This window comes from Ovis aries, chromosome 1 (genome assembly GCF_016772045.2).
Source record: "Ovis aries strain OAR_USU_Benz2616 breed Rambouillet chromosome 1, ARS-UI_Ramb_v3.0, whole genome shotgun sequence".
NCBI classification, from domain to species: domain Eukaryota; kingdom Metazoa; phylum Chordata; class Mammalia; order Artiodactyla; family Bovidae; genus Ovis; species Ovis aries.
In genome coordinates this window covers 105,387,002-105,410,346 of record NC_056054.1, presented here as the reverse complement: position 1 = coordinate 105,410,346, position 23,345 = coordinate 105,387,002, and the positions used below count along the sequence as shown (strand labels likewise).

Here is a 23,345-nt window from a genome sequence, read left to right as displayed (position 1 = left end):
TTATCGTACTGACCCCGTACAATCCTGTGCGATGGGAGTTATGACTTCCCTTTTATAGACGAGAAACAGAGGCTTAGCGTGATAAGCAGTTTGTCGCTGTTCAGTCACTAAGTCATGTCTGACTCTTGGCCACCCCGTGGACTGCAGCAGGCCAGGCCTCTCTGTCCCTCACCATCTCCCAGAGTTCACCCAAGCTCATGTCCATTGAATCGGTGATGCCATCCAACCATCTCATCCTCTGCTGTCCTCTTCTCCTTTTGCCTTCAGCCTTTACCAGCATGAGGGTCTTTTTCAGTGAGTTGGCTGCTCACATCAGGTGCCCAGAGTATTGGAGCTTCAGCTTCAGCATCAGTCCTTCCAGTTTATTGATGGTCAAACAGCCAGTAAATAGTGGAGCCAAGATTCAAACCAAGCTCCTCTCACCGAGACCATAGCTCCTCTAGGGTTATGGGAGCCTAGAAGAAGAAATGGTCAATTTCCCCTGGAGTTTATTTGGAAACACTTCACTGAGATAATTTAAAAAAAAAAAAAAAGACAAACAAGTGGTTCCCGAGGGTCTACTGTGTACCAGGCACTGTGCTTATCTTACTGATTGTAGTAATGACCTTGTGAGATGGTGGCATTTAACAGATGGGGAAATTTAACTGATGAGGAAATAGGCTCAGGGAGCTAGAGTCAGCCAGGTCTTGAATGTGTATGTCACTCCCACTAAATCTGTGATGTGGCCCATGAGGCAATACAAGCTCCTTCTCACATCCACTGAGGATACAGCTTTGTACCACACTTTGCAGTTTCTGAACTGCTCTACACAACCTCTCTGTCCTGTGAGAAAGGAAAAACAATTCCTTCTCATCTGTATCTGCTGATGAAACAAGAGAGGCCTGGGGAGGCACCGGCCCCCTGCCCAGGGCCCATCCTCCCTGCACTTCTCTAGTTAATACTCCTTATCCCTCACCCCTTCTCCATGAAGCCCTGTAGGAAGGGTCTCTGTGCACAGCTGTTACCAATTTTGTCCTTATCTATAAGCATCTGTGTGTCTGATTCCCCTGCTTATGAGCCTCTATAGTGCAAAGATTGCTTAATCATCACTCAGGATTTTGGCCTCAGTATTTTTGTACCATGATCCTCTTTTATTAGTATTAACCATTATCAGCATATCTTTAAAATATTTTCCTTAAGAAGGCAGTGTGCCTGCTGTGGCTCCCATCCTTTGGGATTCGGGAACCTCTACCCAATCCTTCATTAAGATCTTTCATCTAGATTCTTCCTAAAGCTGTCATCCATACATGCCTTCTAGAATTTCATAGGATGTATAAGCCCTCAGGAAGCCAGTCGGTTGCCCTTTACAAGTATGGTTGCAGTTGCCTCACTTCCTGGGTCATGTGACACTCCCATGGTTTCACGTGACTTGTTCCATTATGCCGGAATTAACCCGCAGGGCTAATCTGGCCTGTATAGCTATCACAGGCCCCTGCATCCCTGTTTTTATTTAGTTGATCCTCTATCCCTCAGAAGTTTGGGAACCCCAACGTCTTCTTGCCTGGTGATGGAGCTTTCAAGTCCTTCCAGAGAGGTAAGTGGGGACAAGGCTTCTAATTGGTGGTGTCATGCACTTTCTGGAATTCTGGCTAACCCGGCTCTGGAATTCAATGAATGACGGGCTCTCCTTGAAGCAGGTCATCATGCCTTTTTGATGGAGGGAAGGTGGGATCGAAGGGGAAGTGGTTGGGAAGAGGGGTGCAGGAGGGTCCTGCTTGGGGTGGGCAGAGAGCTATTACTAGCCGAGAGCTTGGAGGGAGGGCTGAACTCAGGTGTCTGTGGACTTTGTTCCATTCTGTTAAAGGTGGGAGACTAGGCAGTCGAGCCCTGCCTAGGAGAGTAGATGAGAGGTGGAGAGGGGCTTGCCTTCACTCCTCATTGTGTTCTCAGGATTATCCTGTGCCTCGGGGCAGAGTAGAAATCATGGCTGCCAGCCTCATGGGATTACTTCTACTTCATACAGTGTCGTGGGTATCAGGTAAGTGAGTCAGAGAGAAGGGAAGGAGCCCCAAGGCCCCCCTTCTGCCATATGGCCTTTGGCAGTCTCTGGCATACTGGTGGTGGACTTAAGTAGATGCTCAGTAAATCCTTTTGCGTGACTGAGAGCAACAGTGGGGTGGAGGTACAGCAGGATAATTTTTAAAACCATTTACTTATTATTTATTTGTGTGAGTTGGGTCTTTGTTGTAGCATGTGGGATCTAGTTTCCTGACCAGGGATCAAACCCCTGCCCCTTGCATTGGGAGCTCAGACTCTTAGCCATTGGACTGCCAGGGAGGCCCAGGAATTTTTGAAACCAGTATTTTGTCTTTCTTTTCAGCTAGTGGGTCCCTTCTCCCCATCTTCATCCCTCAGCCCTTGCCTCTCTTGTGCACCCTCCCTGCCAGGTGCCCGCCCCTGCATCCCTAAAAGCTTTGGCTACAGCTCGGTGGTGTGTGTCTGCAATGCCACATACTGTGATTCTCTGGACCCCCTGACCCTGCCTGACCCTGGCACCTTCAGCCGCTTTGAGAGCACTCGCAGCGGGCGCCGAATGGAGCTGAGTCTGGGGACCGTCCAGGCCAATCGCACAGGCACAGGTAACCAGCTCTCACCCAGGTTATGGTCCTTCTGGAGCCCAGTCATGCCAGCGATCAGCGTGGAGTTTCTCCCCTGTGCACTGACGCCTTTTATTCCCTGTGGATGTCCCCAGGGTTGCTGTTGACCTTGCAGCCAGATCAGAAATTCCAGAAAGTGAAGGGGTTTGGAGGGGCCATGACGGATGCTGCTTCTCTCAACATCCTTGCCCTGTCACCTGCTGCACGGAATTTGCTGCTCAAATCATACTTCTCCGAAGAAGGTGAGGAGGAAGGGACAGGATGACATAGTGCAGTTGGCTCTTTGACCTCTCCTTTCTCCCTGACATCCACCCATCCCTGACATTTGGGTCTCTGTTAATGCCCGGTGGGAAAAAAAATTGTCCTATCCATCCGCTGAGTGCCGGGGGCCTCCAGCTCAGATAGTCTGCCCTTCACCCTGCACCCCAGTTCCCTTTGGCCCTGACTCAGGAATTTCTACAGGAATTGAATACAACATCATCCGGGTCCCCATGGCCAGCTGTGACTTCTCCATCCGCACCTACACCTATGACGACAGCCCTGATGACTTCCAGTTGCTCAACTTCAGCCTTCCAGAGGAAGATGTCAAGCTCAAGGTGGGCACTCTGGCTGCCTCAGGCCCCAGCAGCATTGATGCCTGGTGATTGAGTGGCCTCAGGCTAGAACAGTTTGCAGAGAGACATAGAACTTGTCCCTGCCCTCTCTTGGGATGGGAGGGTAGAGGCTGATGGCTAGGCCAGATACACCAGTTGGGCCAGTCTATGTTCCAGCTCTGGGTGTCTCTCCTCACTACCTTTGTTTCCAGATACCACTGATTCACCAAGCTCTGGAGTTGGCCAACCGCTCTGTCTCACTCTTTGCCAGTCCCTGGACATCACCCACTTGGCTCAAGACTAATGGGGCCGTGAATGGGAAGGGGACACTCAAGGGTCAGCCGGGGGATCTCTACCACAAGACCTGGGCCAGATACTTTGTCAAGTAAGGAAACAGCAGGGCCGTCGGGCCTGGACCAGGCTCCCCTTTCACACACCCTGGTCTGCGTCCCAACCCTTGACCTGTTCGGCTGCCAGCTCTCAGCTCACCTTTCTACCTTCTGGGCCTTCAGGCTTAGGCCCCTCAGTTTTCCCCATTCAGTCCGACCTCCTAGTCCCCAGGGCCCTGGTCCCCTTTCTTGGCCATGATCCCTCACACCCTTGCCCTCGCCAGGTTCCTGGATGCCTACGCGGAGCACAAGTTACGATTCTGGGCAGTGACAGCCGAGAACGAGCCTACTGCAGGGCTCCTTAGCGGGTACCCCTTCCAGTGCTTGGGTTTCACTCCTGAGCACCAGCGAGACTTCATTGCCCGTGACCTGGGTCCCATCCTCGCCAACAGTACACACCGCGACGTCCGACTGTTGATGCTGGATGACCAGCGCTTGCTGTTGCCTCGCTGGGCCCAGGTGGTAAGGACCAGGACTCCTGTGGGCACCTTGTTTGGATGCTCAGTTGTGTCTGACTGTTTTTCGACCCCATGGACTATAGCCCTCCAGGCTCCTCTGTCCATGGGATTTCCCAGGCAAGAATACCGGAGTGAGTTGCCATTTCCTTCCCCAAGGGATCTTCCCAACCCAGGGATTGAACCTGTATCTCCTTGGCAGGCAGATTCTTTATCACTGAGCCACCTGGGAAGACCTTAGTACCCTAGTGACCCCAAATCCAGCATCTAGATGACTAGCTCTGGAACAGAGTGCCTTCCCTGCCCCAACTTTTGATTCCTAGAGTACCCTGGCTGGGGCCAGGTGTCCAGGTGGCACTCCTGGGATGCTGGGGGTAGTGTTGACCCCCCTCTGGGTCTCCAAAGCCCAAGAATCTCCTAGGTTGTCACTTTAACCCCCTCTAAGTTGTGTTCATCCTGCGCCCACCTCTCAAGTTCTAGTGCCTCCTCCAGATCCCTCGTGCAGGACCCAGGCTCCATGGTTCTGTCTCCCCAGTAGCCCTTCCCTTTCTCTGTCCAGGTGCTGGCAGACCCAGAAGCAGCTAAGTATGTTCATGGCATCGCTGTACATTGGTACCTGGACTTCCTGGCTCCAGCAAAAGCCACCCTGGGGGAGACGCACCGCCTGTTCCCCAACACCATGCTCTTTGCTTCAGAGGCCTGTGTGGGCTCCAAGTTCTGGGAGCAGAGCGTGCGGCTGGGCTCCTGGGATCGAGGAATGCAGTACAGCCACAGTATCATCACAGTGAGCCACCTCAGTCTCTCCTTCCGCACAGCAGACCACCTTGGGCCCCTCACTAGTCTCACCAGAGGCTGACAGGGGGCCCTCCTCTCCAGCTTTTCCCCAGCTTGCTTACTCTTGGGGGCAAAGTTTGGGGATCTCATGATGCCCTCTATTGCCTTCCCTTCGGAGATCTGTGCACCCCATCACCTTGTTCTGAATGCTTGAGCCGTTGTAGCTGCCTCAGATTTCTGAGTTTCTCTGGCGATGCCTCTGCCCTCAAAACCCCTCCCTCCGTAGATTTTTAGTGTTTGGCTGTGCTGGGTCCTCGTTGCCGCTCGGGCTTTCTCCTGCTGTGGCAAGCCAAGGCCCCTCTCCAGCCTTTGTGCACAGGCTCATTGCAGCGGCTTTTCTTGCTGTGGAGCACAGGCTCCTGGCATGCCAGCTTCAGTAGCTGTGGTGCATCGGCTCAGTTGCCCAGTGGCATGTGGAATCTTCCTGGATCAGGGATCGAACCTGTGTCCCCTACATTGGCAGGAGGATCATTAACCACTGGACTACCAGGGAAGTCCCCTCCTTAGATATTAAGGATATAAAACACACCCCTCCCAGGGCCGAGGCCCCACAGCCCATCTCCCCCATGTGACACTTAACTGTATTCACTGGGGGCCCAACGTGGAACCTTTGTCTCTGCCCTGTTTCCACCCTAGAACCTCCTCTACCATGTGGTTGGCTGGACCGACTGGAACCTCGCCCTAAATCCTGAAGGGGGACCCAACTGGGTGCGCAACTTTGTTGATAGCCCCATCATTGTGGATATTGCCAAGGACACATTTTACAAACAGCCTATGTTTTACCACCTTGGCCACTTCAGGTGAGTGGAAGGTGGGCACTCCGACTCCATGCCAGGCCTAGCATCTCCTGCACTGGGCTTGGATCACCCACTATGAGGAGGCAGGAAGGTGTGGAGAGTGGGAACCTTGAGAGGCTTGCATCTGTCCCTTTTGCACCATGTAGGTAGGAAGTGACTAGATGGCATTTGAGACAGACAATTCCTCAATGCCTGATGCTGAGGTTAGGAGGCAGGAGGGCAGGGCATATCTAACCACTTGGCTGGAGGCCTGGAGAGTTAGGGCACATCTTAGGAATGGTTCTGGGGGCCGGTGTGGGGGTGGGCAGGGTGGTATAGATGGTAGGGAAGGTGACTTCTCAAGTGATAGACTGATGGAAGCTACCCTCAGGGCTGGGGTCCCTGACAATCCTGTTCCCACTTCAGCAAGTTCATTCCCGAGGGCTCGCAGAGAGTGGGGCTGGTTGCCAGCGAGAAGAGCGACTTGGACACGGTGGCACTCTTTCGGCCTGACGGCTCTGCGGTTGTGGTCGTGCTGAACCGGTGAGAGCAGCGGGGCCTGGGAACTGGGATGAAGATGAGACGGTGGGCTTGGCGGGATCACACACTCCACTACTCCTCCCTACCTCCTCCAGCTCCTCTAAGGATGTGCCTCTCACCATCAAGGATCCCGCCGTGGGCTTCATGGAGACTGTCTCACCTGGCTACTCCATTCACACCTACCTGTGGCGTCGCCAGTGATGGAGCTGATACCCACGCTTGCGCCTGGGCTCAGCTTGGACATTAAAGGGACACGGTCAGCCCACATGCCGTCTGTGGCTACAGAGGGTACAGCAGGACCAGGGGGAGCTTAAGTGACGTAAGCCCAGAGGCAGTGGTTTGGGTGACTCATTCTCCCCTCTAGTTGGTGCCAGGGGCTGGAGGGCCCTAGGGAAAGGATCAGGAAGCCCCAGTGGTCCTCCACCCCCGTGCTTGTGTGAGCGTGTGCTATGCGCTGGTTGCCTGTGGAAACTGGGCCCCGGCCCAGGGTGAGCTCACTGTCTGTACAAACACGGGTGGGGGGTGGGGTAGATGGAGAGAGAGGTTAAGGAAAGGAAGAGACGAGGGAAGCCGGACCCAAAACTGGGAACTGTTTGTCTTTCTTGGAGATGCAGAACCAGGCCTACGCAGATGTCCGCACCCAGGCACAGGCAGTGAAAGAAGCCAAGCACCAGAGGGTAGACTCGAGCACCAGATGGCCCCCTGGTACCAGCTAGGAAAAATGGCAGCTGCTTAAAAGACAGAATGTCTGATCTCAGTCCATGTGAGCAGTTTTATTTCGGGGGGGTGGCACCCCATTTCCACCATACCAACAATGGGGAAACACAGGGGCCTCTGGAATGCATGACAGTAGAAAAATCAGTCCTGAGAGCATGAGGATAAATCATTCCTCTTCATCCTCCTCAGCTATGCCCAGAGCCTGGGTGCCTGGGGCCCGGGCAGATGGTGCCCGCTGGATGGAGACAATGCCACTGAGCAAGGCGTAGCCGGCCATGGCTGCCAGCCCCGCCAACACGGTTAGGATCTGGTTCCGGCGCCGGTGTGGCTCCTCCTCAGACTCTGGGTTCGCTGGTGTCTGGCGTGGAGGTGGTGCCTCAGCTGAGGGGAGAGGAAGGGAGGTGGGTGAGAGGCTGGTTCCTGGGTCCCTGCCCACTCTCCCCAGGACTAGCACCCCCCACCTCCCCACCCATCCGCCCCTTACCTCCTTCCCAGGGGAAGTACAGGCTGAGGATGTGGGTGCAATAGGCACAGAGATTGTGCAGCCCCCGTAGGTGGGCCTGCAGCTTCCCACTGGGCAGCTTTGCTTGTTGCAGCAGGGCCAGGTAGCTGAAGACGAAGGCATCCAGGGAGGCGGGGCTGCAGCAGAGAAGAGTGGGATGGAGAAGGGGAGAGACGGGGTCAGAGGAAGAATCAGCCCAGGGAAGATAGGCTCTGGGCAGCGGGGGACCACCGGGGGAGAAGAGGACACACAGCTCTGGTCCCGGGGTGGGGAAAGTGCCCCAGGTGGCGCCAGCCTGGCCTTGAATGGGACTCTATCCCAGGGCTGCATAAAGGGCACATTGAGTGCCCCACAGCTCAGCAGGCCCATCCCGGGCCTGGCGGCCCTCCCACCCTCCTGTACCACTGAGGCGGCTCCGGCCCCACACACAGCCCTACCTTCACCAGACCCAATGTCTGTGCCGAGCGCGTCCTGTCCAGAGCTTGAGCCCCCACCCTAGCCCCTGTGGCTACATTTGAACCTGTATCTTCTTCCAAGCCACCTATGACTCCCCTGGAGTGAGACTCACGCATCTCCAAAGAAGAATTTCTGAGAGCCCAGGCGCTGAGAGAGAAGAGTCAGGCATTCTCGGGCCTCCTGGTATAGCTATGGAGGGGACACGAGGTCAGCTCGCAGCTGCGGGTTGGGTACCGCCTCCCCTCGCAGGCACTTGGCCCCTCCGCCATCATCCTGGGGGCTCTTGTCATACAACACCCCCCTGTCCCAGAGGTACCTCCTTCTCCAGCTCCTCCTCATCCTCAGGCCTGTGCTCCCCACACAGCAGCTGCAGCCGTTCCATGTACTGCCGCTGCATGCGGCCAGGCAGGAAGAAGTTGAGGGGAAAGGGCATTGCCTCTGCGTACCACTTCCGGGTCACTTCCACATAGTTCTTGGCGTCTATCCAAAAAGTATGTATCTGCATTGGGTATGTAGGAAGGAAGAGGCTGGTCTGAGCCACTGCACCTGCCTGACCCAGGGTGGGATTCTGGTTCCCATGCTGGGTGTGTGTGTGTGTCTGTGTAGGCCTGGGCACTCACCAGCACTGGGAGCAGCTTCTCCTCCAGCAAAGACATGAAGGCCAAGGTGTCTGCTCCCTGCCGGGCTGACAGGTCATAATCAGCATTGTACTTCTGTGGAGGGAACGTCCATGGTGAGGTGGATGCTGGGGGACTGCAGGGACACTTCCTCAAGGAGGGAGGCCTCCTGTCTGGCACCACCCAGCCTGACCTCTGAGCGCAGCAGAGGCAGAGCAAGGAGCTTTTCCTGCAGAGGCCCCCTCGCCTGGGCCCAGTCAGTAGCCTGTTGCTGTTGGCGGAAAGCCTGGACCTTGGAGCCTGCTGGCCGTCAAGGTCCTGCGCCCACTGGGGGGGAGGAAGGAAGGCCCAGCCACAAACCAGGAGCAGCTCCCAGAGTTTCCACGGAAAGCTGGCGGGATGCCTGCTGACGGCAACTTTCTAACAGTAACTTCCCCAATCCAGACACCACAAAACTAGCAGCGCAGAGCTCAGATGCAAGCTGGGCCTCAATGCCTCAGGAACTAGGGGACACCATCCTCACGCTCCCAGGACCCAGTGAACCCATGTCAAGGGCTCCCTGGCTTGTTCTCTCAATGCTCAGCTCTTGGCCGTCTCTTGCTTCATTCCATGGTCCAGGCGCCACCACCACACGCATTCCAACCATACCCCCAGGTCTCAGCCTGCCACACCTTCCTAGGCTCCAGTGTCTGCTCCTCAGCACCCTCCTCCATATCCTGAGTAAACTTTGTCCCCAAGTAACCTCTTGAGTGTGATCGTTAAAGCTCTCTGAGCCTCATTCTCCTCCGTGGAATAGGGGTAATAATCTTTCTCTCAATATGGCTGTGGTAGGAAAAACAGGGAAAGCTGTGCTTATACAAAAAGAAACAGTGGCCCAGTCCCACCAGGAGTTTTGGCTTTTACCTGGATCCCTTCTCTCCATTCCTCTCAAGCCTCCATTAATTCCCCAGTTCCTCCACCTTTGGGAAAGTAGAAATGAATAAGAGGGGTCTACTTCTGACAGTATGTTCCCTTTTGGAACCAGAACATGAAAGCTGGAAGAGCCCAGAGAAAGTATCCTGGCTAAGCCCCTGGTCACACAAATAAGCTTATAGCTCTACGAGATTAAGCAATTTGCCCAAGGTGGTCACAGAGCCAACGACAGTGACAAGCACAGCCTAGGTCTCTCTAGTCCTCTTGTAATGCTCTTTCAACTTTCCCATCGTGGCACTTGGTCTTGTCCATCCTGAGCCCCATATTAGAAAGCCTGACCTGGTCCCTGAAAAAAGAGTAATGGCCCTTAGAACTCCCTCTCTGAGAACTTCCACCCCACCCCCACACTGGTCTCATCTTTGAGGGCTTCATCTGTTATTTCCTACTCCTTTCCCTTCCATGTGTCAACAGCCTGTTCATCTCTCCCTCCCTGCCCAGCAGGCAGAAGGCATTGTGGCTCCAGATGTCTCGACAGTGGCCTAGTTGACTCTCTAGCCTACTGCATCACAGCAACATGTCTGTGTCTCCTCCACGAGACTACATGTTCCCTGGAGCCCCGGGTCACCTGCGTCTGGTTTGGCATATACTTGGTACTCAATAAATGTGTGTAGCACTGAATTGACTAAACTCTCACTGGCAGTCACCCTACCCAAACCACCTACCTCTTTTCGAAGGTGGGTGATGATCTTGTGTGGTACTGAGATGACCTCTCCATGACTGGTCCGAAGGGCAGGCAGAGTTCCTGACATTGAGAAAGAAGTATGTCCACCAGACCCTTAGCCACCTATCCACACATAGCCACAACACATCCTTGTCTGTCTCCTGCACTTCCCCTTGTACACTCCCTTCCTCACCCCCCAGGAACACTGGGTACCTGAAGGACTCCGCCAGGGGTTGGTGATCTTGTGCACCTTGAGTGGGGCACCAGTAAATCTTGCATAGGTCTGCAGGGAAGGAAGCAGAAGGCAGAGAGGCCAAGGACACGGCCCACAGAGGGGAATCAAGACAAGAAATAACATTTATTGAATACCTTCTGTGCTATGCTCTACAGTGAGGGATTGCTTCACACAAAAAAGGTAGATATTATTGTTCCCATTTTACAACGGGCAAACACAGGGATTAGAGACCTTATGGACGTGTCTCTGATTACAAATCAGCCAGGAAAACCCTTCCCTCTTATATCCTCTCGTTCCATCTACCTGGGAACACCTAGCCTCACTTGGAAGCACTGGCCATTCCTTCTTGGGCAGTCTGTTTGGTCTGTTCCTACTTCACCATCTGAACACTTTATTACACTTGTTTGCTGACGTTTCTAACTTTATGTAAACAATTCCAGGGGAGGGACCAAATGCTACTCATCTTTGCACGCCAATGTTTGGTATCTGGAAGAGGCCTAATACAATGATGAGAAGAGTGAAAATGAAAGAGTGAGTGAATGAGTTCACTAGTTTGACTCCAAAGCTCTTTCTACAGAGCCTTAGCGGTGAGTGGGCCTTTTGGTTCAATAAACAATAATCTCAGTAAATGCCGTTGAGTGAGGAGGAGGAAGGGGAGACTGAGGAGAAGGCAGTAATGCCAAGCCGGAGAACCTTGAGGTCATCCAGCCTTCGTAAACCTCCGGATGAAGAAACGGCGCCGAGAGAGAAGAGACTGCCCCAAGGTCACATAGCCAGTAAATGGATGTTTAAGAACTAAAATTCATCTTCTGAACCCCCGACCAGGCCTCTTTCCATTGCTAAACAAAATCTAGGCTACCAAGGCACCGAATAGAGTTCATACCGGCCAGGCACGCTCTTGGATTGCCTCAGTTTACCCCACTGTGCCCGTACTGAGGCGCCCTGGCAAAATTCGGATGACCGGCTAGTCCGGCCCCCTCCCCAGTCCTCCAGGGCGCAGCAGAGAGCGCCGGCGCCACCCCTCACCAGCACGGCCAGGCTGTCCAGGTCCACTGACGGCAGCCCCCAGCCCCCTGACCAGCAGAACAGCTCCATGGGCGCCGCCATCTTGCCTGCCCTCTGTCCCGGAAGCACCTCCCCCTGCGCTTCAGCCCTCCACTGTGTGGATCCGCCCCCCTCCCCGTCGGCAGATCGCGGTCGGGACCCAGGGGAGGCTGTCAGGAGGGCGCGGCTTGTCCAGGCCCGAGAGGCGGCCTGAAAACGGCGTGGGGCGGAGCCGAGGGCTTCTGGGGAGGGCGGCTGCCGCCTGATCCAGAGGTGCCTCCCGAAGGGGGGGTGGATCCTTAGCCCTGCGCGCCTTGGAGAATCAGGGCGCCCCGATGGAGGGGAGCCCTGAACACCCGAGGACGCGGTGGGAGCAGGAGAAGGGGATTTTGTGCTCCATGACGGGTTCTGGGGGCCCTCGCAAATCTGCAAGACGTCTGGGCTGCTCTGGGGCCCCTCAGGGCTCGGCCCCGAGCGGGGGCTGCGGGGGGGGGGGTCCCCCGAGCCGCATGTTTTCCACAGCGCGTTATGTTTGGAACCAGCCCCGCGCCTCTTGTTGCCATGGAAACAAAACAGGGGCGGTGGCGGCGGCCGGAGCGAGGCTGGGCTGGGGCCTGTGTGTGTGGGGGGAGGGGAGGTGGGGCTCGCGGGCTGTTGCCTTGGTAACGGGAACTGAGGCGCCCCTCCGCCTCATCCGGGTCACGGCCTGTCCGCCAGTACCCCCCAGTGTTCCCAGTCTAGCCCCCGGTCCCTGGCCGGTCCTCTGGTCTACTCCTGTCCTTGGTGTCCCTTTCCTCTTTCCTGATTTCTTTACTCCAGCCTCACTGACCACTGTTTTAGGCTCTCCCTCCAGTTCCCACCGGACACTTCCAGATTCCAAGTTTTCCTAGGAGTGAGGGGAAAATGGAGGCACAAGCACAAGTCATGGAACTCCCCCCTCCCCAACCCCCCATCCTGATGAAGAGCACTTGCTCTACCCGAGCAGCAAACTTCATTCCATACGGACATCCCCTGGGCACTATAGCAAGCTAGTTTCGGCCACTCCCTTGGAATTCTCTCATGCCAGCTGTGGAATAATGCCCACTGTCTGGCACTACCCCTGCCAAGGGTTCCTGCCTTCTCCAACAGTGGCTTCCAGAAAACAGTAGCATTCGGTAGCAGCCCCCAACAGCGAGATACCTGGAGATGCGGCGAAAGGGAGGCACCTGGGGGAGAGCACCATTAGAGAGAGGCAGGAGGTTAGGAGGCCTCCAGGACTCTTCCCCAGTGTCCCTGGTTCCCAGGGCTGGGGATGTCTCCAGGGTGATTGGCAGCTCTTTGTTTCAGCCCCCCCTCACCGCCTGCCGGCCCCCCCCCCCTTCAACTCCCCCTTCCAGTCCCTCCGCCCCCCGCTCCTGCTCTCCGCCTAGCCTTTTCCCCTCCCAGCTGCCTGCCTGCCAGGGGTAGTGAGCCGGCTGAGCGGCATGGAGACACAGGAACTTCGGGGGGCCCTGGCTCTTCTCCTCCTTTGCACTTTCGCATCTGCCAGTCAGGACCTGCAGGGTAAGCCTGTACCAATCCTCTTAGCCCCTTCTCTGCCTCCTCCCCATTTGCCCCCAGCCGACTAGCTGGGAACATGTGGGCCAAAGGAGAGGGCAGAGTTCTGAAATTGAATCGGAGGGAAGAGTTGATGAAATTATGGCCCTGTGGGGGAGGAGTTGACACTGGAAGGTGGTGGATGAGTGGGAGCTGGCCAGGGTCAGCATGAGGCCAGGGCAGAGGACTCAGGGGCTGGACGCTAGCTAGGGTTGCCTGGCTGGGTTGGTGTCTGAGCATCCCCAGGCACCCCAGGGTCTGGGAGAGCAGCTCAAAGGTGGGCTTCTTCCACCGCTGGGTTCCTGGCTGCCTAAGAACAGGATGGGGGTGGGGAGCAAGAGGTCTGGGCTCTCCTGGAGGTCTGGTGGTGGGATGGGCCTGTGGGTGTGGGAGAGGTAGTTGGAGCAGATGACACAGGCACAGATTCTTTACTGGCTGGAAGGGAAACCACAGATTGGCCAGGACACAGGAGGCAGAGGAGCTGGGTCCGACGTTCCTGTGGGAGAAAGCCAGACAGCAGGAGGGTCACAGCCTTCAGTGGGCAGCTGTTCTCATCTAGACCGAGTGCGCGGAACCCCCAGGATGGGAGGATGGGCACTAGAGTGTGGGATGAGCCAAACCCAGCGGTGCAGAGAAACTGCCTTCCCATTTCTGTGCTGTGGGCACCAGGTGCTTCTCCTGCTGGAAATCAGCAGTGACTCCTTTGCGCCACCTGGTGGGAGCATCTCAAGTTTGTGGGGTTCTGTTTGTATTTTCAAGTGAGCCTCAGGCCTGCTGGTTCCCAGAGTGGCAGTAAGGGAGGCCCAATGCCTCTTGCTCTGATAGCAACAAGGGTTGGATTTCAAGGGGCAGTGAACACTATGGGGTGGGGATAACGGATGCCCCACCCCTGAAGGCTCAGAGGAGAGGGCGGGCCTTAGCATTTAACAGGGGTCTGACCTTGATCATCCCTGTTTGGCCAGTGATCGACCTGCTGACAGTGGGCGAGTCCCGGCAGATGATAGCTGTGGTGGAGAAGATCCGGACAGCCCTGCTCACCACTGGGGACATCTATCTCTTGTCCACCTTCCGCCTGCCCCCCAAGCAGGGTGGTGTCCTCTTTGGCCTCTACTCGCGCCAGGACAACACACGATGGCTGGAGGCCTCTGTCATCGGCAAGATCAACAAAGGTGACTGGTGGGCATCTCCTTTCCTGCAGTGGTGACCCCTTTGAACACTCTTCCTCATCCCCATTCTCAGAGCCCTCTTCATTCTCCTTGGGCTCCACTGGGGACTGAGGACCCATCAGGCTATGTCCAGGCACCAGGGGTACCTTGTGCTTAGGAGGTGCCTCAGGAGGCCAGGCACCCAAGAAATGGGGTGAGGCATCTGCGGGTGTGGGGAGTTGGATGTGGGATGTCTAGGGGGAGGGGAGGCTTGTCTCTGTGCCCCAGCAGTGGTATAGAGGTCTCTTAGATCCCTGGAACAGTTCAGGGGGTACGGAACCAGTTGCCATCCTAGCAGGGGATAGAGTGGCCTCATGTAATCAGATGGCATAATAGAGTGGTAATGGATAGATAGGTCGATCTGATAACACTGAAGGATAGAGGACAGAGTGATCCGATGACACTGAAGACTAAGAAAGTCCTAGTCTTTGAATCAATTTGAAAACCATTTTTCGTGTACCTGTTATGTACAAGGTATTGAGAGATACATAGCTGAGTGAGCACTGACAGCCCTAGAGATGTGGTATTCAGAAGAACTGATCCAAGGCTCAGCTGGGAGACAGGGGATGGGGACAGTGCGCATACTGACCTCCCCTTCCGGGCAGTGCTGGTGCGGTACCAGCGGGAGGATGGCAAAGTGCATGCAGTGAACCTCCAGCAAGCAGGCCTGGCTGACGGGCGCACACACACGGCTCTCCTGCGACTCCGAGGTCCGTCCAAACCCAGCCCTGCCCTGCAGCTCTATGTGGACTGCAAACTGGGCGACCAGCATGCTGGACTGCCGGCACTGGCCCCCATTCCTCCAGCAGAGGTCAATGGGCTGGAGATTAGGACTGGACAGAAGGCTTATTTGAGGATGCAGGTGAGCAGAAAAGGAAGACCCTCTGAGTGTCGGTCAACAGTTTGCACCGGTGGGAGGAGGAGTTAGTAGGTTCTCCCCCATGACAATGTTTGTCTCCCCCGACAGGGCTTCGTGGAATCCATGAAAATGATTCTGGGCGGATCCATGGCCCGGGTTGGAGCCCTGAGTGAGTGTCCATTCCAGGGAGACGAGTCCATCCACACTGCAGGTAACACATGCCTCTGTGAGTGGGCATCCTGGGCCCCAGTCCTGCCATCTTTGATACTTTCCATCCTCTTGACCTCTCTTCCCCTTAGCAACAGTTCTTTTGGCTCACCTACTCCTCATCTATTCCTGGGGCTTCTTGACTCTGTTACCCCAAAATCCCCTTCACCTCTGACTCTGTGATCTCCAAATAATACATTCCCAGGAGGCACGGCTCAACAAAATCTCTGTTAAGGTCATCCTGCCTATCAGGGTGGCCAGAAAAATAGAAGGATCCAAAAAAAAAAAAAAGTATAACTCCGAAAAACTTTTAGTGGGGGCAAGGAAAGTTGTGGCTGGGTCTTTCTCAGTTGACTGAGCTAAGGGACTTTTTTAGTTCCCACTGGCATCGTCACCTACCAGCAGTTTCCCTAAGCATTTCTCATCTGCCTGGTCTCTCTGACAAGGATACTCAGAGGTTCTTAAGTAAATAAAATGTCCACTTCTCCCAGATCTTTCAAAGAGCTCTTGTGGTAGAAGCTCGAGAGGGAGGAAATGGAATGTATTGGGGCCCTGGCCCTGCACCGGTCACCTCTCACTTGGATCCCTTCTGCCACAACCATGCCTGGGAACAGGAGGATCTGGGCCTTGACTGTGCGGCAGCTCCCTTAGAGGGACCCTCATCCAGTGGAAGGAGCTGGCGGGGCTGGCCCATCACCACTGCCCTCCTGCCATTCATACTACATCTTTATTTCAAGGCACCAGCCCTTTTCTCCTTCCTTCTCCTCAACCAGCCAGGCCCCTCCTCACATCTCCACCCTCTGTGTTTTCTTGTCCTCTCTAGTGACCAATGCACTCCACTCCATCCTAGGTGAGTAGGCCATGCCAAGATGAAGGGGCATGAGGGTGGGGAGGAGATACAGCAGCCTGAAATGAAGTCCTCTTCAGCTAGGAATGGGGTGGGGTTTAAAGGTGGGGGGTGGGCAACAGTGGCAGCACCCGGCTTATTACCCAGAGAGGGGTCAGGGCTGGTGCCCCAGTTCTAAGCCTCTCTGCACCCTGGACCCTGACAGGGGAGCAGACCAAGGCCTTGGTCACCCAGCTCACCCTCTTCAACCAGATCCTGGTGGAACTGCGGGATGACATCCGAGACCAGGTTTATTGGGCTGGTGAAGGGTGGCGCTGACTCTGGGTGGGGTGGCAGGTGCCAAGAGCTGACTCCTCCCCATCCTTCTGTCTACCAGGTGAAAGAAATGTCCCTGATCCGAAACACCATCATGGAGTGTCAGGTGTGCGGTGAGTGGGAGAGTAGGGGAGGGCTCCACATTTCATCAGTGTGCTCCCCACCTCCAGGGCTTTAGCCTCCACTTCTGGTGAACGAAATGGTGACCTCTGGGTGGCTTTGACTGTGTCCAAACCCACCCCCCAGGCTTCCACGAACAGCGTTCTCACTGCAGCCCCAACCCCTGCTTCCGAGGCGTGGACTGCATGGAAGTGTATGAGTACCCCGGCTACCGCTGTGGGCCCTGCCCTCCTGGCCTGAAGGGCAATGGTACCCACTGCACAGACATCAATGAGGTGACGAGGGCCCTTTCTGGAAGAGCATAGAAAGCTGGGGTGAGGGAGCTATCAGAGGCCCAGGAAGGTGGGGTGAATGTTGGTCAGAAGCAGAGGAACCTGCTTGGGGTTGGAGACCAAAATAGACAGGTGAGAAGGGACGGAGCCAGGCCTGGGACAAAGACTATAAGGTCATGCAGGGAAGGAGCCGGGAGCTCGGCAGGGGCATTGTAAGAGGAGAGGGCCGGCCAGGGTGGGGTCAGACCTCGGCGAAGTTGGGCGAGGGGAGGCCCGCAAACGGGGGCCAGGAGCAGTGGTCCTGGGACCACAGGCAGGAACCTGACCCCTTCTTTCTCGTCTGATCCCCAGTGTGCTCATGCGGACCCTTGTTTCCCGGGCTCCAGCTGCATCAACACCATGCCTGGCTTCCACTGTGAGGCCTGTCCCCGAGGCTACAAAGGCACACGGGTGTCTGGTGTGGGCATTGACTACGCCCGGGCCAGCAAACAGGTCAGGGTGGGCAGAGTACGTGGACAAGAGATCTGGGCCTTGCAGGGATGAGCGCTTCAGGATTTGCTGTCGAGCCCTTGGGATAAACGGGATGAGGCTCCTGGCTTACCTGCCAGCTTTGCCTTGGGTTTGGGTCTGGGCTTCATGTCTGTGTTCACAGATAATGCCATACAAGTGCTCTCTTCTATGCCTGAGGAGACCCAGAGTAAGTCTGGTTCTACCCCAAGTCTGCTCCTTCAGGTCTGCAACGATGTCGATGAGTGCAATGATGGTAACAATGGTGGCTGCGACCCAAACTCCATCTGCACCAATACTGTGGTGAGCTGAACACTCTGCACGCACGGGTGGTGGGGCAGTGCGACCCCCTCCTCAGATTTCCTGCTCCCCCCCTCCTTTTCTACCCAGGGCGTTCTGCATGGTAGGCGTGCCACGCAGACTGCTTTGGAATTCTGATTCTGCCTCTCACTAGCCTTTAGCAAGTTATTTACCTTTACTGCATTTCAGCGTCCTCCCTTGAAAAATGGGGCTCTTACTCTCCTTGAAAGGTTGACAGAACTAAAGGAGATAAGTGATAGACCAGGCCTGTCATCTCTGAGGGTCCCTCCTACGCGCCTCGAGGGACGGGGATAATGTTGCTCATGGTGGGCGGACCCTCCTTCCTGAGACACTGCCTCGATCCCTCCTCCCAGGGCTCGTTCAAGTGTGGTCCATGTCGCTTGGGCTTTGTGGGTAACCAGAGCCAGGGCTGCTTCCCGGCCCGGACCTGCCGCAGCCCGGCCCACAGCCCTTGCCACGCCCACGCTCACTGTCTCTTTGAACGCAACGGTGCAGTGTCCTGCTCGGTGAGCCAGGCCTAGGGTTCAGAAGAAACAGGGAATCTGGGGAAAGGGGTTGGGCTAAGGCCCACATCTAGGGACTGGTATGGGGGCTTGCGCGGGAATGGGAGGTGGGCCTTGGCCCTGAAACTGGTTGGTAAGAATAGAGCCTGAAGAAAGTGGGGTGTGGGGAGCCAGCCTAGACCACTAACCCCCACCCTTTGTGTCGCCCCAGTGTAACGTGGGCTGGGCCGGGAATGGCAATGTGTGTGGGCCCGACACAGACATCGATGGCTACCCAGACCAGGCACTGCCCTGCATGGACAACTATAAACACTGCAAGCAGGTGCGGGGGCAGGCGAGCGAGTGAGCGGGCAGGGCACCCCAGGCTGGCGCACAACGGGGCTCACCCAGCCATTTCCTCTCCCTGACCTTTAGGACAACTGCCTTCTGACACCCAACTCTGGGCAGGAAGACGCTGATAACGATGGCGTGGGGGACCAGTGCGACGATGATGCCGACGGGGATGGCATAAAGAACGTTGAGGTGGCGCCTAGATGTCCTGCCCCTTCCAGCTCCTCGGCAACTGTTGCCTTATCCCATAACCCCGTCCCCCTTGGCCACTGGCAGCTCCCAAGGAAGGGCCCCAGAGCTCCACATTAGGGAGGCATAAGCCTAGTACCCAGAATGACGTGGACAACATGGGAAGTTGGGTGGGTGGGATTGTGCCACAGCAGTGGACCATCACAGGAGTGGGACCGTAGACAGGGTGCAGGGACAAGGATGGGGCAAGGTGGCCTGACTCTCTGCCTCCCACCCCAGGACAACTGCCGGCTGTTCCCCAACAAGGACCAGCAAAACTCAGATACAGATTCATTTGGTGATGCCTGTGACAACTGCCCCAACGTTCCCAACAATGACCAGAAAGACACAGATGGCAACGGGGAAGGGGATGCCTGTGACAACGACGTAGATGGCGACGGTGCAGGCCTGGGGCTGGGGGCGTGGCTGGGAACCCCATGAAGAGTCCAGATAGGGTAGCAATGAAGCAGGCAAGCTGAGAATTCTGGAAGGGTGATGCCTGGGGGAAGTCAGACTGGGTGAGAGGTTACCTGTGGCAGATGTCAGTGGGCACGTGAAGGAGGGTGTGGGGTTAGGCCAGGAGTGGGCAAAAGGATGAGACGAGCTCCAAGCAGATTTCCTGACCCGCTGTTCTCTGGATGGGAGACAAAGCCCAGGACTTTCACCAACCTAGAAGACAAGAGTGTGACTGTGTTCTAGCGGTGACCCTGTGTGACCCTCATTATATTTCCAGGCATCCCCAATGGACTGGACAACTGCCCTAAAGTCCCCAACCCCCTGCAGACAGACAGGGATGAGGATGGGGTGGGAGATGCTTGCGATAGCTGCCCTGAAATGAGCAATCCCACCCAGGTACAGGGGAATGGAGAGGGCAAGGAAGGGGTGGGTGACTGGCGGATGAAGCCCAGCCCTTTGGATGGGAAGTGGTCAGGTCACCCTTTTTAGAATTCTCCAAAGGAGGTGGTGAGAACAGGTCCCTCTCTCTCAGACAGATGCAGACAGTGACCTAGTGGGAGATGCCTGTGACACCAATGAAGACAGGTACGGTTTGGGCCAAGAGATGGAAATTCAGGGGAAACCTTGGCTTCCTCTAGCATGTTCTCAATCCCCTCTAGGGTCCAACTTTAACTCTCCACTACTGTTGAGCAGGAGGCGATACCCATAGTCTACCTCCCATTCCTACTGCTGAACCTCCACCTCATCTGGCTGACAGCAAGGGTTCTGGCCGAATGGAGGGTATACCCCAGAGACTCCTAAGCAGAAGAGTGGGGAAGGATACGGTACCTTCAAAAGCCTTTATTTGGTGCCTGTTCTTCTGGACAGTGATGGGGATGGACATCAGGACACCAAGGACAACTGCCCACAGCTGCCCAACAGCTCCCAGCTGGACTCAGACAACGACGGACTTGGAGATGAGTGTGACGGGGATGATGACAATGACGGTGTTCCGGATTACGTGCCTCCTGGTCCCGATAACTGTCGCCTGGTACCCAATCCCAATCAGAAGGACTCAGATGGTAAGGCTGGCGTCACCAGAGGACTGGACTGCTGTGGGGTTTGTTCAGGGAGAGGTGGCAAGCCTTGCTGGGGAGAGAGGTTGACACCTCGAGGCCTGAGGTGGTGGTGTTGGCTATGGCAGTGGCCAGGGCCTCCCTGAGCACCTGGCTTCATCCTGCCCAGGCAATGGTGTCGGTGACGTGTGTGAGGATGACTTTGACAATGATGCGGTGGCCGACCCCCTGGATGTGTGTCCTGAAAGTGCAGAGGTAACCCTCACGGATTTTCGTGCCTATCAGACCGTGGTCCTGGATCCTGAGGGTGATGCTCAGATTGACCCCAACTGGGTCGTGCTCAACCAGGTACTAGGGCAGTGAGCTGGGTGGGTGCTGTCAGGCCTGACTAGTAGGCAGAGCCTAGGGAGGGCAGCGCACTGGAACCAGGGCTTTTGTCTTTACTGCACACCACCAGGGCATGGAAATTGTTCAGACCATGAACAGTGACCCCGGCCTGGCAGTTGGTATGTAAGGGGCACCCAATTCAGCAATTTCAATAATTTCCAAATGGAGGGGGTCCTACAGGCAGAGGATGGGCCACTGCCTTCCCACTGGGCATCCCACCCCACCCCCACCCCACAACAGGAGTTAGCAGCTTTGCTACCCCTGCCCCTGATCCCACCTCCCCTCCCACCCACCCCCAGGATATACAGCCTTCAACGGTGTGGACTTTGAAGGCACCTTCCATGTGAACACTGTGACCGATGATGACTACGCAGGCTTTCTCTTCAGCTATCAGGACAGCGGCCGCTTCTACGTGGTCATGTGGAAGCAAACAGAGCAGACCTACTGGCAGGCCACGCCTTTCCGGGCTGTGGCCCAGCCGGGGCTACAGCTCAAGGTCCCACAGCTGCCCAGACTCCCTAGTCCGGGGCCCTTTCCCAAGGCCTCCCCACCAACCCTGGGGCCGCCCCCACCGCCTGAGCAGGGGGAAGCCTCTTACCCAGACATCTGGCCTGGAGGTGGGCTCCCTGGGGCTCCAGAACATTCTCCTGACTCCCTGTTCCACCTGCACTTACCAACCTGTTGTCTTCCCTTCCTCTGGTACTATGGTTGACCCACTATCTTTGCTGATGCCCCGTAGGCAGTTACATCAGTGTCTGGCCCAGGTGAGCACCTCAGGAACGCCTTGTGGCATACAGGCAATACTCCTGATCAGGTACGACTGCTGTGGACTGATCCACGGAATGTGGGCTGGCGTGACAAGACCTCCTACCGCTGGCAGCTGCTGCACCGGCCTCAAGTTGGCTATATTCGGTGAGGGGAGGGGCTGAGCCCTCCCAAGAGACCCCAGGCCCATCCAGCCTTTCCTTCCTCTCCAGCTGGGATTCACCCATGACTTCCCCTCTACTCACTGCTCTGGTGCCATGGGCCTGGACTGGAACCACTTCTCTCTACCTCCCCTCTCACCAGACTAGCTGCCCTGGCCCTGCTTGCTTCTTAACATCAGGCAGCCTGGGCTCTGGTGCTGCTGAGGACCTATAAACAATGTTAGGCAAGCCCTTCTTTTGCCATGCTCCATTTCCCTCTCTGTAAAATGAGGGTGGATCTGGGAGCCTCCAAAGCCCAGGCCAGCCTGTGGAGAGGCACATCAATCCACCTCATCACTGGTCCAGCCCAGAACCTGCCTCATCAGAGTCCGACTGGAAGGGATCTTCATTTACAGAAGAGCCAACGGAAGCCCAGACTCCGCACTGCATCTCTTAGTAGCCAGGCTGAGGCCTCTCAGTTCACCTCTGGTCCACAACTTTGCGTTTCCTAGTTGGTGGGGATGACAGGGAAGGGAGGGGAAATGGCCCAGAGCCCAGAGTGCAGGGACTTGGGTTGGTTTCCCCTTTAAGGTGCCTGGGGCTGCAGGGCGCCAGGGCAGGGGATGGTGGGGGTGGACTAGAGCCTGGGAAGCGGGTGACTTCACCCCCCAGCCCATTGTACTCATCGTCATGGCAACCCAATCCTCGCTAGGAATGTGGCTGGTGCTTTGAGATGCAAAGGGGGCTGGACAAAGAGCCAGGGGCCCCAGGCCTGAGAAAAGCACCCCTCCTTCCCCCCTTTCCTTCTTCCCTTTTCCCCACCTCCCTTCTGTCTCAGGCCCGGTGAGCCCTAGGGGGGTTGGGGATGAACAGGGCTGGCTCATGGTGGCGCAGTGCCCACTGGCACCTAGCACCAATGGACACTCCTATCCCGGACAGGGTGAAGCTTTATGAGGGTCCCCAGCTAGTGGCCGATTCTGGGGTGATCATTGACACATCCATGCGAGGGGGGCGTCTTGGTGTATTCTGCTTCTCCCAAGAAAACATCATTTGGTCCAATCTCCAGTATCGATGCAATGGTGAGGCTCGAGACGGAGAACAGCCTGACCTCTTATGCCCTCACGGGAGAGTCACATCTTGACTTTAATCATATCTCCTTTCTCAGACACAGTGCCCGAGGACTTTGAGCCATTCCGGAGGCAGCTGCTTCAGGGAAGAGTGTGAAGAGGTGGCCACTGGATTCAGAATCCTGATTTTAGACCCTCGGGCCTTGGGGTCCATCCTGGAGTCTAATTTACAGCCCCTCAGCTAAACATCGACCCTCCTCTGAACCCACGAGTTCAGCCCCAGAGGGGTGGTGACCCCACTGTCCAGGAGATGGGAAGTTTTCAAGGGGGTATTTCTCAGGCACTAACCCCAGGAAAGATAACAGCACATTGCCATAAAGTTTCAGTTCTTTTCTAAGCCAGTGCAGTTACTTATTTTAGGGATTTTCCGGGGCAGGGAGAGGACTAGTAGAATGTAAGTTAGAGATCTAGTTTGGAGAGGAAGGTGTGGACGGGGACGAGATGGAGGACGGGGGTTAGGTGAAGGATGGGGTGCCGGTCGGAGGATGGCTAAAGTCCTCCCAGCCCCACTTACTCACGGTGGCAGCGGCGACACTCCAGTCTAAGAGCAGCCGGGATCGACAGCCAGGAGGGCTGGGGCTGCCCCGTTCGGGGTGAGGGGGAGGCCGGGGGGCCGAGGGGGCCGGAGGCCGGGACGAGTGCAATATTGGCGGGGGAAAGAACAACACTGCACCGCGTCCCGTCCCTCCCGCCCGCCCG

General features: G+C 56.1%; 3 protein-coding genes and 1 long non-coding RNA gene across 9 annotated transcripts; 2 read left to right on the top strand and 2 right to left on the bottom strand.

The window, feature by feature from the left end:
• Nucleotides 1–1,403: 1,403 nt before the first annotated feature.
• GBA1 (glucosylceramidase beta 1) lies at nucleotides 1,404–10,105 on the top strand. 5 transcript variants are annotated; one of them, XR_001042147.4, is made up of 12 exons: nucleotides 1,404–1,573; nucleotides 1,930–2,017; nucleotides 2,427–2,618; nucleotides 2,732–2,878; nucleotides 3,099–3,232; nucleotides 3,442–3,614; nucleotides 3,843–4,080; nucleotides 4,633–4,857; nucleotides 5,544–5,707; nucleotides 6,110–6,226; nucleotides 6,319–6,479; nucleotides 9,929–10,105. XR_001042147.4 is itself a non-coding variant. In XM_042255054.1 (11 exons), exons 1-11 carry the CDS (start codon nucleotides 1,547–1,549, stop codon nucleotides 6,422–6,424), a joined length of 1,611 nt encoding a protein of 536 aa, XP_042110988.1. In that variant the 5' UTR covers nucleotides 1,404–1,546; the 3' UTR covers nucleotides 6,425–6,980. The 5 variants fall into 5 exon arrangements, 2 of the variants coding, with proteins under 2 accessions (XP_042110988.1, XP_042111005.1); XR_003591007.2 differs by having other exon boundaries at nucleotides 9,926–10,105; XR_001042146.4 differs by lacking the exon at nucleotides 9,929–10,105 and adding an exon at nucleotides 6,838–6,980.
• Nucleotides 6,978–12,892, bottom strand: MTX1 (metaxin 1). The gene is made up of 10 exons (XM_060396944.1): nucleotides 12,861–12,892; nucleotides 12,607–12,632; nucleotides 11,410–12,116; nucleotides 10,362–10,431; nucleotides 10,150–10,229; nucleotides 8,519–8,611; nucleotides 8,215–8,397; nucleotides 8,011–8,087; nucleotides 7,425–7,579; nucleotides 6,978–7,321 (listed from the first exon to the last, which is right to left on the bottom strand). The coding sequence occupies exons 1-10, from the start codon at nucleotides 12,890–12,892 to the stop codon at nucleotides 7,107–7,109; spliced, it is 1,638 nt and encodes a 545-aa protein (XP_060252927.1). The 3' UTR covers nucleotides 6,978–7,106.
• Nucleotides 12,866–22,983, top strand: THBS3 (thrombospondin 3). 2 transcript variants are annotated; one of them, XM_004002577.5, is made up of 23 exons: nucleotides 12,866–12,969; nucleotides 13,965–14,171; nucleotides 14,813–15,069; nucleotides 15,175–15,277; nucleotides 16,097–16,123; nucleotides 16,326–16,408; nucleotides 16,497–16,548; nucleotides 16,682–16,830; nucleotides 17,179–17,319; nucleotides 17,560–17,637; nucleotides 18,009–18,161; nucleotides 18,370–18,480; nucleotides 18,573–18,680; nucleotides 18,957–19,116; nucleotides 19,450–19,568; nucleotides 19,705–19,757; nucleotides 20,040–20,233; nucleotides 20,397–20,575; nucleotides 20,685–20,733; nucleotides 20,914–21,110; nucleotides 21,354–21,526; nucleotides 22,459–22,598; nucleotides 22,685–22,983. In XM_004002577.5, the coding sequence occupies exons 1-23, from the start codon at nucleotides 12,891–12,893 to the stop codon at nucleotides 22,741–22,743; spliced, it is 2,871 nt and encodes a 956-aa protein (XP_004002626.2). In that variant the 5' UTR covers nucleotides 12,866–12,890; the 3' UTR covers nucleotides 22,744–22,983. The 2 variants fall into 2 exon arrangements, with proteins under 2 accessions (XP_004002626.2, XP_060258515.1); XM_060402532.1 differs by lacking the exon at nucleotides 16,326–16,408 and having other exon boundaries at nucleotides 16,497–16,541.
• LOC121820477 (uncharacterized) lies at nucleotides 12,964–20,112 on the bottom strand. Its single transcript, XR_006061041.2, has 3 exons — nucleotides 20,001–20,112; nucleotides 13,942–19,385; nucleotides 12,964–13,498 (listed from the first exon to the last, which is right to left on the bottom strand). It is a non-coding gene; the product is annotated as an uncharacterized LOC121820477 (long non-coding RNA).
• Nucleotides 22,984–23,345: the final 362 nt, after the last annotated feature.

Excerpts from the sequence above, each read along its gene's own strand:
- GBA1 (XM_042255054.1), top strand. The coding sequence starts at position 1,547 with ATGGAGCTTTCAAGTCCTTCCAGAGAG. Across the intron at positions 1,574-1,929 it reads TTTCAAGTCCTTCCAGAGAG|GATTATCCTGTGCCTCGGGG; the intron begins GTAAGTGGGGAC and ends TTGTGTTCTCAG. Across the intron at positions 4,858-5,543 it reads ACAGCCACAGTATCATCACA|AACCTCCTCTACCATGTGGT; the intron begins GTGAGCCACCTC and ends TTTCCACCCTAG.
- MTX1 (XM_060396944.1), bottom strand. The coding sequence starts at position 12,892 with ATGCCGCTCAGCCGGCTCACTACCCCTGGCAG. Across the intron at positions 10,432-11,409 it reads TGGACAGCCTGGCCGTGCTG|ACCTATGCAAGATTTACTGG; the intron begins GTGAGGGGTGGC and ends CCTTCCCTGCAG. Across the intron at positions 8,612-10,149 it reads TCACCCACCTTCGAAAAGAG|AAGTACAATGCTGATTATGA; the intron begins GTAGGTGGTTTG and ends TTCCCTCCACAG.
- THBS3 (XM_004002577.5), top strand. The coding sequence starts at position 12,891 with ATGGAGACACAGGAACTTCGGGGGGCCCTGGCTCTTCTCCTCCTTTGC. Across the intron at positions 17,638-18,008 it reads CCATCTGCACCAATACTGTG|GGCTCGTTCAAGTGTGGTCC; the intron begins GTGAGCTGAACA and ends CCCTCCTCCCAG. Across the intron at positions 20,234-20,396 it reads CAATCAGAAGGACTCAGATG|GCAATGGTGTCGGTGACGTG; the intron begins GTAAGGCTGGCG and ends CATCCTGCCCAG.